The 16115-nt window shown below is 41.1% G+C and overlaps 1 protein-coding gene across 2 annotated transcripts; it reads right to left on the bottom strand.

Moving 5' to 3' along the window:
• Positions 1–617: 617 nt before the first annotated feature.
• Positions 618–16115, bottom strand: LOC137276743 (uncharacterized). Of its 2 annotated transcripts, XM_067808380.1 has the most exons (10): positions 15909–16115; positions 11197–11357; positions 9738–9906; positions 7566–7734; positions 6746–6937; positions 5773–5905; positions 3342–3517; positions 2642–2764; positions 1202–1419; positions 618–1076 (listed from the first exon to the last, which is right to left on the bottom strand). In XM_067808380.1, exons 1-10 carry the CDS (start codon positions 15911–15913, stop codon positions 1055–1057), a joined length of 1368 nt encoding a protein of 455 aa, XP_067664481.1. In that variant the 5' UTR covers positions 15914–16115; the 3' UTR covers positions 618–1054. The 2 variants fall into 2 exon arrangements, with proteins under 2 accessions (XP_067664481.1, XP_067664482.1); XM_067808381.1 differs by lacking the exon at positions 618–1076 and having other exon boundaries at positions 1104–1419; positions 15909–16085.

The following is a 16115-nucleotide window of genomic DNA, read 5'->3' as shown; positions in this document are numbered from 1 at the left end:
TATGATCGGCATTTAAGAAGTTGGTGACTCAAAAATGAAACATACAACTTTATGAATGACAACTTCTCATTCATTGCACAGAGCGACATTTCGAGGTAGATTCTAAACTCGTTATCAAGACAGCGATGAAACAATCTATATCGAAACGTCGCTATATGCAATAGATAAGGCGTTGTCATTAATAATGTTGCATATTTCATTATTAAATATTTTTAACTGAAGCAACACTGAACAACACCCAAAAACCCGAACAAAACAATTGCCCGGATTACTGAGCCCACAAATTGTCCGTACTATACGGAGCAACACAGGGTACATTTGACCACTTTCTTAAAGGTATTGTGTATTCAAAACAAAAATCTGCAAACCTTTTAAACAAATGGAAGCAAATCTCATACGAACAGAAATTTGAGAATCGTGCCCCCATAGATGTTTTTCTCGTCTCACAGTTAGGGTCATCGTTTTCTGCCGCGTCAATGGGACGCAACTCTTCTACGACATATCGACGAAATTTTACTTAACAAGAACTGCAACCAGAGCTTATCGTTTAAAGAAAGGGCTATGCTGTCCATAATGGATACAACGTACCCTCTCACAATAACACGGGTATAAATACATACTAGGAAACGTATTTATTGCAAACAGTAAGTACATCCATTGCCGTGGTAAACACATGTATAGAGTGATTAATAATTATATTGCAGCGTGCATTTTTGGTTATTGAAGAATGCAGTTATCATCACATATGTACTGATTCTACCAATACTCTTATCTGGAAACACCTAACATTCGCACTTCTCTCTTTAAGCTTGGGGAGAGATATGGTGCTATCTCCACTTGTTCCTCATTCATTAACTACCCATAGTCTGGTTATCGATTCGTGATATCTGTGTTGGCGGGTTTGAAATGTAATAGTACTTGGATTTCTATAACGCTAGAAACTGTAAACAATGATATTCCTCTGCGATCCTACACAAGAAGCAGTATATCAATGGTGAAGAATTTAAAAACTAAAATATTTTTAAATTCCTAAAATAATACACACTAACAAACCTCATACATTCCGATTTAACTGCCTCATAAAATTATAATCCTTACTTATATTTCATTTTTCACAACACATTTACTCTGCGAATAACCGTGTTATAAATACTGACATCAAGAGACAAACTTTATGAGACAGTTAAACTGTCATAACTACAACTCTTCCTTTTTCAGTTTCGATTTGTCCTTCTGAGTCTTTCCTTCGTTGGGATTATTAAAGATATTAGCGACCCTCATCAGTTGGTCGTCACTCAGTTGATGTATGTCGACCCGAGTGATGTAGTTGAGACCTCGCTTTTTGTCTCTCTTCTGTATGTTAATGATTTTCTCTTTGAAGATATCAAACACTTGCTGGGCAGGGGGTGCGTCTTTTGCCTGAAAGGATACGGATATAAGTATAATGAGTGAGAAGGTTTTACGGATCACTCAGCAATATTCCAGCTATATGGCGGCGGTCTGTAAATAATCGAGTCTGGACCAGACAATCCAGTGATCAACAGCGCGAGCATTGATCTGCACAGCTGGGATACGATGACATGTGTCAACCATGTCATCAAGCCTGACCACTCAGTCCCGCCAGCTGCCCCTTATGACAAGCTTGAATTACTGAAGATCAACCCGGATCTTCTCGTGTCGTATGGATATAAATTATACAGATGATTATTTATTTAATAACATTTACATTCTAACTTATACTGACAAACAAGACGTATTAAGTCCAGAGTGTGCGTGGTGGGGTTTTGTTATATTCCAGAAATGTCATCACAGGGCAGACTGGATGATTTTCTCACTTTGAATCAGTACGGGAAAAAAAACAAGGGATTTCGGCTGGACAAAAGAACGATTTAACCATTAGGCTAACTAACGCCCCCAATCTGTGAAGAATAGACAAATGTAATTATCAAACATCCGACCATTTAGATACAGACTGTTTCCTTCAAATTAACAATTTATATTTCATTAAGAGAGGATACTCTTTTGGGGGATAGAGTGAGACTCCAGTACCCAAATGCTCTTTGCAGCAAGGGCCTATTGCCACCGTATCCCCATGGCATGGGTTCTTTTTGTTGGTTTGCTTTGTTAGTTATTCCAATTACATGGCTACGGTCTGTACATAATCAAATCTGGAGCAGATAATCCAGTGATCAACGCCATGAGTATCGATATACGCAAACGATATACGATGACATCAAGTCAGCAAGCCTGACCATCCGATGCCGTTAGTCGCCTCTTACGACAAGCTTGGGTTGCAACAACAGTTATAACCCAAATATTCAGTGTATCAATCACAGGTATTTCAGGTCCAGAATTAGTTACATGTTGCAGTGAGAGCCTATGACAAGTAAGTGTAGGCGCATGTTTGGTGGTGGTATAAGGGAAAAGAACAAGAAACGGTTTCTATGGAGACGGAGGAGATGGAGATGCAGTAGTTGCGTCTTGGACCTTGCGTTTCAGATAGTTGTTGTCATTTTCAGGTATGTAAGGTTTTGGTCAAATCCATTGCTCGGGTGTGTAGTGTTTGTGGCTGGAAGTCTTCACCCTCTGAATATCTGTCAACACTTCTCATAAATACGGTAGAAGAATTGGATGGACATACCCCAGCTGTTGCGTCTTTGTAAAAATGGTCAAACTTCTCAAAGTAGATCTGACTATCGTCTCGGAGGAGTGACATGAGGTGGTGTCGCATGCTGTCTGCATCTAGCTGCCGGTCAGTCAGACGCTGTCGTGTAAAAGAAGCTGGTATAGAGGATTTCTGAACACACTGGTCATCAGTGGCATTAAGTGCAACCATAAGTAACTGAATTTGATTTACAAATCTTTTCACATTCTATTTCAGAAAACACATTCCTCCTAGTTATGTGTTTGGCGGGTATCACATGTAAACTAGTTAACTCTCTCCAAACAAGTCTTGCACCTACATTCGATAGCATACACGTGGAAATACACAAGGATTTACAATACATATTATTTCAAGATTCTTTGTCTTTCCTGGCATATTTTTTTGTAGAATGTAACAATATGATTATTTTCATTTTCTTCCTTATGAGTCCAGGGCCCAGATTTTCGAAGCTCTCTTAGCGCTAAGATAGTCGTAAGTGCCATACATTAACATTGACTTACGTCTATCTTAGCGCTAAGGGAGCTTCGAAAATCTGGGTGCAGATCAATCTATACACAGTTTAGGCATCGTACAGTTCCTGATCCTTTTGGACTTCTGGTCAGTACACAGGCATGTCAGCACATGCAGCGGTCACTGGTTTGCCAGGTTTTGACTTGAAGCCCCAGACCATACATACCGTCTTCCCGCCATCGTAGCTCCATGTGAAGGTTCCTTCTGACATCGGCTTCAGTGTATCCGCTGCGCCCTTCTTACACGGAGGCTCGTCCACGTCCTCGTCGGTGTCGGAGGTCGGGGAGAACAGGATGGAGTAGGAGATGCTGCGGCCGTAGGCGTGGACGTAGTGGAGGTAACCTGGAACAGAGTTATCCATGAAGAAATGCCGATCTTGCCGGTATGCTTGACATAAGACCTTCCATTAACAACTTAACTCGACTTGATCACATCACTTGATTATCAAGTGACACCTTATGTATTATGAATACAAGGTCAATTTAGCCGAAAGTTCAGTCAGTCCTCAAAATGTGTGAAACGCTTGAAGCACATTTGTGGGGCTTGTATATGACTGCAATTATTAAACCTAATTACGCCAACATTCTGTTAAATTCTCAATTTTCCCTGAATGTGCAAAATGCACTTAAACTCCCAAGTTCCAACCTACAGTCCCTATAGTGGTCATATTGCGTTCATGACAAAGTCATGATGATGAGTAAAATAACTCCGCCATCAAACATCGTTACAACGAAAAGTGAACTTGATATCCTTAACATCGTCATGTATTGATTTTCCTCTGTGTTCTCACTGCTTCAGAGTGTTCTGACTTTGTGTAACTAGATTAGAACGTCAACATGTATGTAAGGGACCGTTCGTGTTTATGGCTAAGAGTGCACGTGTGCGTGTGCGTGTGCGTGTGCGTGTGCGTGTGCGTGTGCGTGTGCGTGTGTAAATCATGTAGAATTTGAAAGACACCCCACTCAACAAATGTATGTAAAAAGCAAGTCCCCCTCCCCCAGCATGTCAAGTCCAAAATCAATTACAATTACACCCCCAAATAATGATCTATTTATTCATTGGCACAATGATGAAATATCAATCATGAAAATATCAACTAACATCCCTAACTTATGTTGTCCAGTATGTACAAAAGTGTACATGTATACAAAAATGATGACCACCCCGACCTTAGCAGAACAAAATGGGTGACCATGCTTAAATGTTTCATCATCATCATCACACCACACACCCCCACCCCCACCCCCTGGTCATATATTTGAACGCTCCCAACACCAGCTAGTACGAGCGGATGTCAATATGTTTTGAGCCTTGCATAGAAAAACACAAAATATTGGTATGAACCACACTTATTTTTTAACATAGTCCCCTTGTGAGTCAAGACACTTGTTCCATCTTTTCTGCCAGGCGCTGATGCCATCTCTGTAGAAGGCGCCATTTTTGTCCTCAAACCAAGCCTCAGTAGCAGAAATAAGCTCATTATCATCCTGAAATCTACGACCACGCAAGTGTTTCTTGAGATTTGGGAACAGATGGTAATCACTTGGTGCCAGGTCTGGAGAGTAGGGGGGATGCAGCAGGATTTCGTACCCGCATTCCTGGACAGCAGCGGCTGCAACGCGAGAGGTGTGTACTGGAGCATTGTCTTGATGTAGAAGAATACCACGTCTGATCTTGCCCCGGCGCTTCTCCTTGATTCACTGTCGCACTTGCCTCACAAGTTAGCGTAATATTCCCCATTCATTGTTCTTCCTTTCGGTAAGTCATCTTTGTGGATGACGCCTTTGCTATCCCAGAAGACTGTCGCCATTAGCTTCTGCACTGATCTGGAGGCTTTGAACTTTTTGGTCCTGGGAGAAGTGACATGTTTCCATTCCATGGATTCTTGTTTGCTCTCAGGATCATAGTGGTGGATCCAGGTTTCATCACAGGTTACTAGCCTAAAGTGAAAATCTTCTGGATTCTTGTTGTATCTGGTTAGCACGGAGTTGCTGATGGTGACCTTTGTTTGCTTCATTTCATCTGTAAGCATTCTTGGCACCCATCTTGCGCACACCTTAGACATGTCGAGATGTTCATGAAGAATAGTCTCGATGGATCCGTGTGAAATGCCTGTTGTCTCCTCTAACTCGTGGAGTGTGATTCGACGATTTTCCAGCACAAGTCTATGCACTCTGTCAATGTTTTCCTGACTAGTGCTGGTTGTTGGGCGACCAGGCTGGGGTCATCTTCAAGACTCTCTCTACCATGCTAAATTCACTGACCCATCGTTTGATGGTAGCAGATGAAGGGGAAGACTTCCCACAAACTGCTGAAAGCCTTTCTTCAATGTTCTTCGCCGAGTTTCCTTCAAGAACTAAAAACTTAATTACTGCTCTCTACTCAATTTTATTCATTTTCACTATCGTGAGGGCGGTCTCTTTCTGTCAGTGTGAGCTGTTCAATAACTTCTGTGGATACCACATCAGCTACACCCCAAGGTTCAATGTCGTACCATAGGCTGTGACACCTGGGTATGAAAAATGCTCAAGGCTCAAAACTTATTGACATTCCCTCGTGTTTACACCTGGTTAAGTGGAATACCAAAAAGTCGTTACCTGAGGGTATGAGAATACAGTCTCCCTGTCTGAGAGTGGCCCATGTCCAGGGTGTCTCCTTGATCTTCTTGTGTTTGTAGACGTTGATGTTCTCCATGTCGATGGGGGAGTAGCCTTCGCCTGAGTTGATGTACTGAAAAGATACCAGATACCAGGAGACGGTTTCTTGTCATCATCCTGCCGGTGAACTTGATGCAGAGGTCATAGAACTGATGCGGACGCACATTTTCCTTTCATATATCAGATGTCTCAAATGGCAGATTTGGATACATATGGTACATTAGGACTTTCTATGAAAGGTGCAAATTGTAGTCAGTAGTTTTTAGCAAATAGTAATGAAGCTTGCAAATATCATGTATAAACACCGGAAAACAGTATTTTGCCGAACAACTACAATGTGGAAACATTGCGACTTTAGAGTGTAAAACACAACCGTAATGTCCATAGTTTTTCGTTCTTGTTTGCCTCAGATTTAGTCACCGTGAGATGGGTGTACAGGTTCAGGTACACTGCAGTTTCTGTACTCGAACACATACGTGGGGTCTTCACGCTTCAAACGCTTCCCAAGATAATCTTACACACATCCATTGAAACAAAGTGTAATAACACTACAGAAGTTTCTTATTGTCTGAAACTATGTATATATTATATAACACCTATCTTCTACATCCGTGCTTCATGCAAGGAATTTTATTGAAAAGTTATTGTAATCCAGAATTTACTATGGTAGCTTTCTGAATGAATTTTGTTTTGCAAGCCAGAACTTCAAAATCGACATCTTTATCGTATAAATGTTTATTGTGTGTTTTGTCCATTACCCTACGTTCGGAGTCAAAGGTCTTGCAAGAAGACCCCACATAACACAGAACTGCTATTGGTCATCCAGAGACAGGTTTAGGTCGTTGCTCAAGACCAGTCAGGGCAGCCGAAATCCAATGAGGCAAATGTAATGAGACTACGATGAGAGACTTACTGTTTCCTTGAAGTCAAAGTTGTATCTGTACTTGTTTCGGATGATGACGTAGTCGCGTCTGCCGAAGAGGACGCAGTGGAGGTTGTGGTCGTGATGGCTGTGGAGCTTGGAGGAGATGCTGCCGCTGGACATCCATATTTCCGGCTTCTGTAGGTAACGGCTCACTACACCACAGTTGAAGATGGTCGGCAGCTGCAACCATAAGATCTTACATGATCTATTGTGGTGTTGATATCCACGTATGTAGTTATTTTTAAAGTCCATCTGCACCCGAATGTTCACTTAACGCAATTCACATTTGTACCATGCAGACCACAGTTCGGAGCGGAGTTGTACACCTTGTCAGTATCAGGGTATTAGGGTAATATGTGTGTGTGTGAGTGCGTGCGTGCGTGTGTGTGCACGCGCGTGTTTGTGAACAAGAGCATTGTTCATTGACTGCTTTTCTCTGATATTTCTCATCCAGCTAACTGCTGTGTTAATGTGCTCTCTTGCTACTAAATAGTAAGGAGTGAGTGAGTTAATTTAGTTTTATGCAGCTTTTAGCAATATTATGCTGAACCAATAGCCTGGTGTCAGTTATGTATTATATGTCGATATTATAATGTATAATTTTACTACAAGGCAAAACCCCCAACAGTTTATCCAAATAGTTCGTCATGTTGCAGGAACTATAGGCGGAGGGATCATCGGTCGTTATGCGGTTGACGGTAAAATGATCTACTCCATTGCTACTTGAGCTTTAGTGACAAACTCATTGTTTAGGACCAGCCGGCAATGGACGAATGTAGGTTTCTGAATAAGTTCAGTGGAGACTGACCGACAGTTGCTGCTGGATCTCCGCTGGGATGACGGAAGAGATGTACCAGTCCTCATACTCGTACTCAGACAGGAAGCGCTTCATCTTCACCACCTGGGTGGTCCGCTTGATCTCGTCCTTGTGGAAGATGGGCCGCTGGGTGACAACTGTGATGTTGAGCTTGCCGAACCTGTAGACAAGGTGAACTGTGTAGACAAGGTGAACTGTGTAGACAAGGTGAACTGTGTAGACAAAGTGAACTGTGTAGACAAGGTGAACTGTGTAGACAAGGTGAACTGTGTAGACAAAGTGAACTGTGTAGACAAGGTGAACTGTGTAGACAAGGTGAACTGTGTAGACAAGGTGAACTGTGTAGACAAGGTGAACTGTGTAGACAAGGTGAACTGTGTAGACAAAGTGAACTGTGTAGACAAGGTGAACTGTGTAGACAAGGTGAACTGTGTAGACAAAGTGAACTGTGTAGACAAGGTGAACTGTGTAGACAAGGTGAACTGTGTAGACAAGGTGAACTGTGTAGACAAGGTGAACTGTGTAGACAAGGTGAACTGTGAACTGTGTAGACAAGGTGAACTGTGTAGACAAGGTGAACTGTGTAGACAAGGTGAACTGTGTAGACAAGGTGAACTGTGTAGACAAGGTGAACTGTGTAGACAAGGTGAACTGTGTAGACAAGGTGAACTGTGTAGACAAGGTGAACTGTGTAGACAAAGTGAACTGTGTAGACAAGGTGAACTGTGTAGACAAGGTGAACTGTGTAGACAAAGTGAACTGTGTAGACAAGGTGAACTGTGTAGACAAGGTGAACTGTGTAGACAAGGTGAACTGTGTAGACAAGGTGAACTGTGTAGACAAGGTGAACTGTGTAGACAAAGTGAACTGTGTAGACAAGGTGAATTGTGTAGACAAGGTGAACTGTGTAGACAAGGTGAACTGTGTAGACAAGGTGAACTGTGTAGACAAGGTGAACTGTGTAGACAAGGTGAACTGTGTAGACAAGGTGAACTGTGTAGACAAGGTGAACTGTGTAGACAAGGTGAACTGTGTAGACAAGGTGAACTGTGTGGAGTAGACGGCATGAAGGAAGTCAGACGTATTTGTAGCCTTGTCGTAATGCCAGAATATTTCAGAATTCATTTCACTAGTTCTTGCATCTATGGTGTAAGAACCCTAAAGATTAGCGTTCAGGCTCGTCGCAACCAGTTTCTTAGTGTAACCCCGATAGTTTTAACTTTAGATAGTACTGAAGACTTGACCAACTTTCATGGCGATCTTTGGCAAGAATCATGTGTGAACCTTGGGTGTTGTTTTTCATGATTGTAACAACGCTCTTTGCGTGTACGTTGCGTGAATTGATTCTTGTTTTGCTTGATTCAAATCTGCCGAGACTGTTTTTTAATCTAAGTAATTCCTGTGAAATGGGGTTCAGTCAGTCACATTTCATTTAAATATCGGTATGGCGAGAAGCTTCAGGGTTCACCAGGTTCATAAGCTAGAAAAGCACGTCGAAAAGTTGTAGAGATTACAAATGGATATAATTAGGGAATATTCTTTCTAACATGTCCCTGAGCATGTGCCTAATAAACACAGGCGCTCCCATTCCTCGTTTCCTCCCATCGTCGTCTCCTTCAGCCTCGATCAGCACTTTCCTGCCTCTACTGATGCCAGACTTTAGCTTGCCCTAATAGAATCCTGTTAACCTTACGCATTACTGATTTATTGGCTAACTGGGATAACGGTCAAGAGATCCTATTGTTTGTGAAACATAACGTTGATATATCATATACTGTATTAAACTTACGCCTAACATTTTCATTTCGAATATTGTGGAATCAAAAATTGAAGTTGATATACGAAGAAATTCCAAATTAGAGCTACGACTGCTGTAAGTCTGTCTCAGCGTACGAGAGATACGATCGTCTTCGCACTACGACTGTCGTAAGTCCGTCTTAGAGTACGGATGATACTATCCTCTTAGCTCTGAGATCGCGTTGTGGAAATGTGTCCTGCTCAAAGAAATGTTGTTCATATTAGATGTGGAACTTGACCAATGTTTCGCCAGAGGGCGCTGAATTGCTGTTCGCATGACGTGGTTTCGTATGAATGAGTTATGGGATTTTCACATAGACAGGTGCAGGTTGGGACAGACACGGGGACATACAGCACTATCCTTACGTGTCTCTGAGGTATTTGTCCTTTTCCCAGTTCTTGAACACCTCCTCGTCCTTCAGAGCTTTCCGGAACACCACGGGTGTCCGCTGTTTGGAGTAGCCGTGGTAGAACACCCTGATGTCCGGGAACCCGTCCAGCTCTTCTGCGGGGGAATCTGCCGGACGCTGGTAGCCTGGATAATGAGGATCACACGTCAGTTATCTGGGGTGAATGAGTGTTGAAGCAGTCAACATGTGAAACTATTACCTGACATACAGCAACATTACACCTATAATACTCCCCACGCAACATATTCCATGTCCACTGTTTCATCTAAAGCAATTTATGTCTATCTGATCCAAGACCAGGCTCGTCATTTGAGTTCGCTGCCAGACATCTCCTCTATTCTAATCGGCGCGAGGAAACATATGAACACAAGTAACCACTGTCAATAGTAGCCACTGCCCATAGTAACCACTGCCCATAGTAACCACTGCCCATAGTAACATCTGCCCATAGTAACCACTGCCCATAGTAACCACTGCCCATAGTAACATCTGTCCATAGTAACCACTGTCAGTAGTGCAACCTTCATTGCATAAGTTTTGGTGGGATTGAGTGAATGTATGCATGTATTGCGATTTCTTTGGTCACGTGCAGTGGGCCATCGTTTGATAAAATGCTTTGGGAACAGTGAGCGAGTGAGTGAATATGGTTTTACGCCGTTTGTAGCAATATTCCAGCAATATCACGGCGGGGACAACATCTTTTTTTTAAACAGGGCTGTCAAAACAGTGCGTTGGGTTCCTGCCTGTACCGAACTAAGAATGTAAATAGTCGACACGGTCAAACAGTCATGTATTTATTGGTACGTCCACAAGGCTGTCCTTGCAGCTAAACGTGCAGATCTTCAGACGGTCCTGTTTGGAAATATACTACCTGTCAAAAGTTTAGACCCACTATTGCAAATATAGCCACTTACTTCAGTCACCTGTTCTAAACTCAATTTGCAAAATACATTCAGTACAGTCTGCACATGAAGTGATGTATTGTAAACAAATTCGTACAGACGAAAAGACCATTGTCATGAGTTCAAGAAATGATAAAAGTCAATGAAATTAGGCGAATTCTTCACAAACATTTACACCCAAAACAAAGCTGTTCACATGCATGGTATTTGTATATCCTTTTCAGCAAATTGATGCATGATCCTCAGGCAGTTAATCTGCACAGGGTTTGCAGCAGGTGCCCCAATTTATTGGGGAAATCAACCTTCGATGCGACCATATATATAGTGAGTGTTTCTAAGTGAGTCTAAACTTTTGATAGGAACTATAGAATCTTGGGTCTTCAGCTGATCCTTTCATTTTCTAGGGATGTTTATCTATACAAGATACGTTGGAATTTCTTCGTCATTACATCACGAAAGTGTCCTGTCCTTCTTTATGTGCCTTGTCTGGTAGGTATGACTGGAAGCAATTACCCAGGGGTCGGAGATGCCCCTCCGGCAGCCCTGCATCTCGTCTGATGGGAGCGGGGAAGACAGCATCCATTGACAGGTCCTTCTTAAATCCAATCCTAGCGTCCGTCGTCCATGTCACCATCAACAGCAGCAACAACAACGACATTTTGATTGATAGTGGGCTGAAATATATAAATTATTCACTTTAAAGATTGTGTAGGAAATGTGCGCTTAAATGTGTAATATGACAGTCAGTTTAACATATCGACAGTGGATGAAATGAACAAAAACCAATCACGACACGCTACTACGTTTTGTCCATCCGATCCTCTTTCTCACGACATGCTCTCTGTCACAATGCTGAATGGCGACAAACGCTGATTATTCTCGTGGACGTGGTTGTGCCGTCATCAAATGTTCATAACGTCAATCACTATGAGTTTTTTGTTGTATTTATGTGTCAACATGTTCTTGTAACAAACACTGAAAGACTATTCACACTTGATCACAAAGACTTCTGACAATATATATATATACAGCAAAAGAAAAGCAACTTTCGAAAAAATCTCATAAAAGTAAACGTTTGTGTTTTTATACCTATTTGAAAACTAAATAAAAAGACAGAGCTGATTTTCGTTCAGTTTATATTGCATTTCTTACCTATAACAACCAGATGAATATGAATTATTATGAAAACAACATAAGTATATTTTCTATTACATATTGCTTCAAAGTCTATAAACAGCAGCGACAGATCGATGCACTGTAACCGTATGAATTACACCGTATGCCTTGTCGATCGAATGTTCTGGAAAGCTTCCGGCTGTTTGTGCTATACGGGGATACAGTTGCACATGTGTTCCACTTCAGATCGAATAATCAATGAAACCCGAGCAAAGGCACATTTTCACAACCGGTTGATCTAATGCAACGTACCCATTAACATATCAGACATACTCAATAGCGGCCAGCAAAGGTGACATTTCCGGAAGGCCTACAGAAAACTATTGTTTCTGTTATTAAAGTCTTGGTATTAAATCACGCTGTCAATATACGTGATCGGATCACTGCTCAACAAGGTATTTATAAATAGTAGTGTTCCTGCATTAAGATGTACTTCATATTTACATAGGGCGGTGGGGCGGTTGGGCGGTTGGGAGGGGCCTAGTGGATAAAGCGTTCGCTCGTCACACCGAAGACCCTGGTTCGATTCCCCTCATGTGCATAATTCGTGAAAGCCATTTCAGGAATCCCCTGCCGCGATGTTGATGGATCATTACTAAAAGCCGCGTAGAACTGGACTCACTCACTCATAGTTAAACTTGAGAGGAAGTATGGATGCGATGTGATGGTGACGATCCTATATCTGGACCTGATTGGTTCATCTTCGAAGAATTCCTATAACCTTTGTCATGGTTACATCAAGTTTCTTTTGGTTTCTAGTGAATGAAAGTGATCGAATTATTTTATGGGCAATTTCTTGACCAAAACGGAATTGTAGTCATTTTGTCAACGTCTCTGCATGCTTGAGCTAAGTGATCTCACTAACGCTGTTTTCTACGAGTGAGTGGGTGTGGTTTTACAAAGCTTTTAGCAGCATTTCAACAATAGCAATGCAGAATTTACACAAAGTATCCACGTTAGGAATCGTACCCGGGTCTTTGGTGCCAAGGGAAAACCACCAATATACCTCGTCGTACCAAATGTGTTTTTGTTACTGCTTTGATAATAATTTTAACCATAGTATTACCAATTAACGTGGTTTAAACACACAGTTAGTGTGTTGATGGTCACAGTGATGATCATAGTGACTTCATTACACACTTATACAGAAACGTGTCTTTATCACCTTTCACGTTTACTTTGAAAGAGATCTTGCATGTGTAGGGCAGTCGAGTAGCCCAACTGTTTAAGCATTTGCTCGTCCTTCTGTAGAACCGGGTTTTGTTTCCCACATGGGTAGAGTGTACGAAGTTCACCACTGGAGACTCCCCGTGATATTGCTGGATTATTGCTTAAAGAGACTTCAGCATATACTCACTAACTGTAGCATCAGTAAACGGAGACGTGTATCTATAATACATTATATCGATGTTACGTAATATCATAGTGCAGTACAGGTGTCTGCAAGGACAAAGTTACAACTTATCCTCACACAGCCACAGGTGTGTGAGTGAGCACTTCAGTTAGATCACGGAGTGTCCGCCTTATTGACCTGGAGGAAGGCCACTGACCAAGGTTGGTGAGATCGGTAGTGTAGCCTAGTGGTTACAGTGTTCGCTCAGCTCACCAAAGACCCGATTCCCCACATGAGTACAATGTGTGAAGTACATGGTTGATGGCCCGCCTCGATATTGATGAAAAATTGCTAAAGCCGACGAAAAACCAAACTCAGTCACTCAGTGTTGGAGACCTAAGGATGCGGGCATGTTACTAAAAAAAACCTGGAAACGTGCTGTAAATGTGAGATAAGAGCTGAATAATGAAATGTGGCGCTGAAAACGACTTATAGACAGCACTAAGATATATGTACAGTAAGCCCGTTTCTGGTGTCCCACGTGGTGATATTGCTGGAATACTGCTAAAAGCGGCGTAAAACCCAACTCACTCAATCACTCAATCTGTACAGTGAAGACCATTTGTAGACAACTATCTTGTGGTTGTACAAAGCCCACTCATATTACCTTCAAAAAACCATATCAAATTCCCTCGCAAAACATAAGCTGTTCAGCATGACCCTTAAGTGTGTTACTTGTCCCTAATCCATACAATGTTTTGTAATAAACTAAGCTTAATATATAATCTCTTGCGACATGCCACAAATGTTAATTTAAAAATATAACATTTCAAAGCAGTGTACCCTCGCTAAGAAATCTGTAATAAAAATACCAAATGCCACGAATACGGATTAACTTACTTACTTTGATAATACAGCTGTAGCAGCCATTTCTGACCTTCACCTTCAAAACCTAATTGACTGAGCAGCTAACAAGTTAATGAGCCATTTCAGATAGTTTTGTGCAATACGTCTGAAGACTAATTCAAAGGTCAGTATGAAAGGCAGCTGCTTGCATTGATTCCAACAGGAATGTGAATATATATACAATTAGATACATTAGGGTGTGTCTGGCGCGTTCATATTATTATTCACATCTCCAGTAACCTAGTGAACGCTTGCAATATTATATGTCGTGACTCGACGCTTTACAATTGTTCGGAGATTTGCTTTCACTCATCGGAAAATAACATTAACGACACTCCGATACTTCGTAACTATTACCTGAGAATAAATGTAAAGCATTTGTCTTAAATAATTGTTGTGCTAGTAAAGAAGTCATAAGCATACTACCAATAATTCCATATAAATTTATGAAAGCTGTGACAGTAACATAATATATGCAAGAAAAATGCCGACAGAGATGTAGACCCAGGAACCCATGCTTTGACTAATTTAAGGAATGCTTATCGGAAGTTACACATTATTGAATGCCAACAGCTGTGCTAATCGAAGCGCTGTAAAAGAAGACAAAGGGACGTAACTCTTAAAAGTCACGATTCACGTAGTGTCAAAGATGCTTGGCTCCTTTTTAGCAACGTAGTTGAAACATAATAATTTCACACAAACGTAAATAATATCTATTTACCTCACTTTACTTTATTTTACTGATGATGTTATCATAGTACTCAGAAAATGTTCTACGTGACCTCTTTTCACCTACATTTTCTTATCAATGACACGAAGCTATTGACGTGGACCTTAAGGAAATGCTTCAGACAGGATTTGATGTAACAAGGCAAACACAACAATCTTTAGTTCATCTGTTGTTTTAGTCTCAGTTCTGATTCCAGCAACAGTTAATAACGAGTAGGTCTATCGTGTCATTAATATCTTGCATGTATACCTCACTCACACTTAACACTTGGAATTAGGAGCTAATATACCACTGCTTCTAGTCCTAGGTTTTTTTAAAAATATTTCTCTACGAAAGTCAATGTGTTGGTCTAGAAGTTAAGATAGACATAAAAAACACAAATATTTGTATGACTCGCATTTTGGCTAGTGTACGTTTGGAATAGTATGGGAGACTAATCTCCCTTCAGACGCTAAACATTGTTATAAAACAAACTGCACATGCCCTTCATTGTCCTTCTTAACTGATAATAACAGAGGATCGTGATTGTAGTTAACCTTACACATGTAGATCAGACCTAGACAGAGCATGGTAAGGAATTATACAGCATCCGTGTTGGTATATACTGCTACAACCCTGCATCTTCCACCCCGAGGGCAGAGAGATCTTCCATGGCCACCCAACTATCAAATTCATATTACGGACGGGGATAAATCGCTTAGAATGTATTATAAGATAACACTAAGATAGTAATTGTATTATTGTTACATGGTGACGATGTGACGAATTATGTACTTATATTATATTTCTCAACATGATCTTGAAATATTTGTTAAAACAGGCCTAGTTTGAAATTACGATAATGTATAGAAAACATAATCGTAATTGATATAATGCAATAATCATAATAATATGTTTGAAGCATGAAAACCCCTTGTAATACAATGAAAAACTGTTCTGAGATAAGAAAGATTTAGTAATTATGATACATTTGAGACTTCAAGCAAAATGATCGAATATTTAGTGCGAATTATATTTACTTCTTCAAGCATGATTGAAACTTCGCATTTTAACACTGAAAACCATTCCAGCAATACCTACCTCATTTCTAGAGCAGGGGTGTGACTACCTGTAATTATCCCAGGTGAGAAATATTCCCCAGATACCCTTCCTAATACGTGAACAACGTGGAGGTAGAGTGTAGACGTCCACGCAGGAAGTGAGGCACAGCGCCACGTTGTTGATCAACGTAACAGGGCCGTCGACATTTGACAAAGAGTTGTGGCCGGTGATAAATCGAATCTGAAT

Source organism: Haliotis asinina, chromosome 3 (assembly GCF_037392515.1).
Source record: "Haliotis asinina isolate JCU_RB_2024 chromosome 3, JCU_Hal_asi_v2, whole genome shotgun sequence".
NCBI classification, from domain to species: Eukaryota; Metazoa; Mollusca; class Gastropoda; order Lepetellida; family Haliotidae; genus Haliotis; species Haliotis asinina.
This window is presented reverse-complemented; position numbering and strand designations above follow the sequence as displayed.

Excerpts from the sequence above, each read along its gene's own strand:
- LOC137276743 (XM_067808380.1), bottom strand. Across the intron at positions 9,907-11,196 it reads GGGGCATCTCCGACCCCTGG|GCTACCAGCGTCCGGCAGAT; the intron begins GTAATTGCTTCC and ends CTCATTATCCAG. Across the intron at positions 5,906-6,745 it reads ACTTTGACTTCAAGGAAACA|TACATCAACTCAGGCGAAGG; the intron begins GTAAGTCTCTCA and ends GTATCTTTTCAG.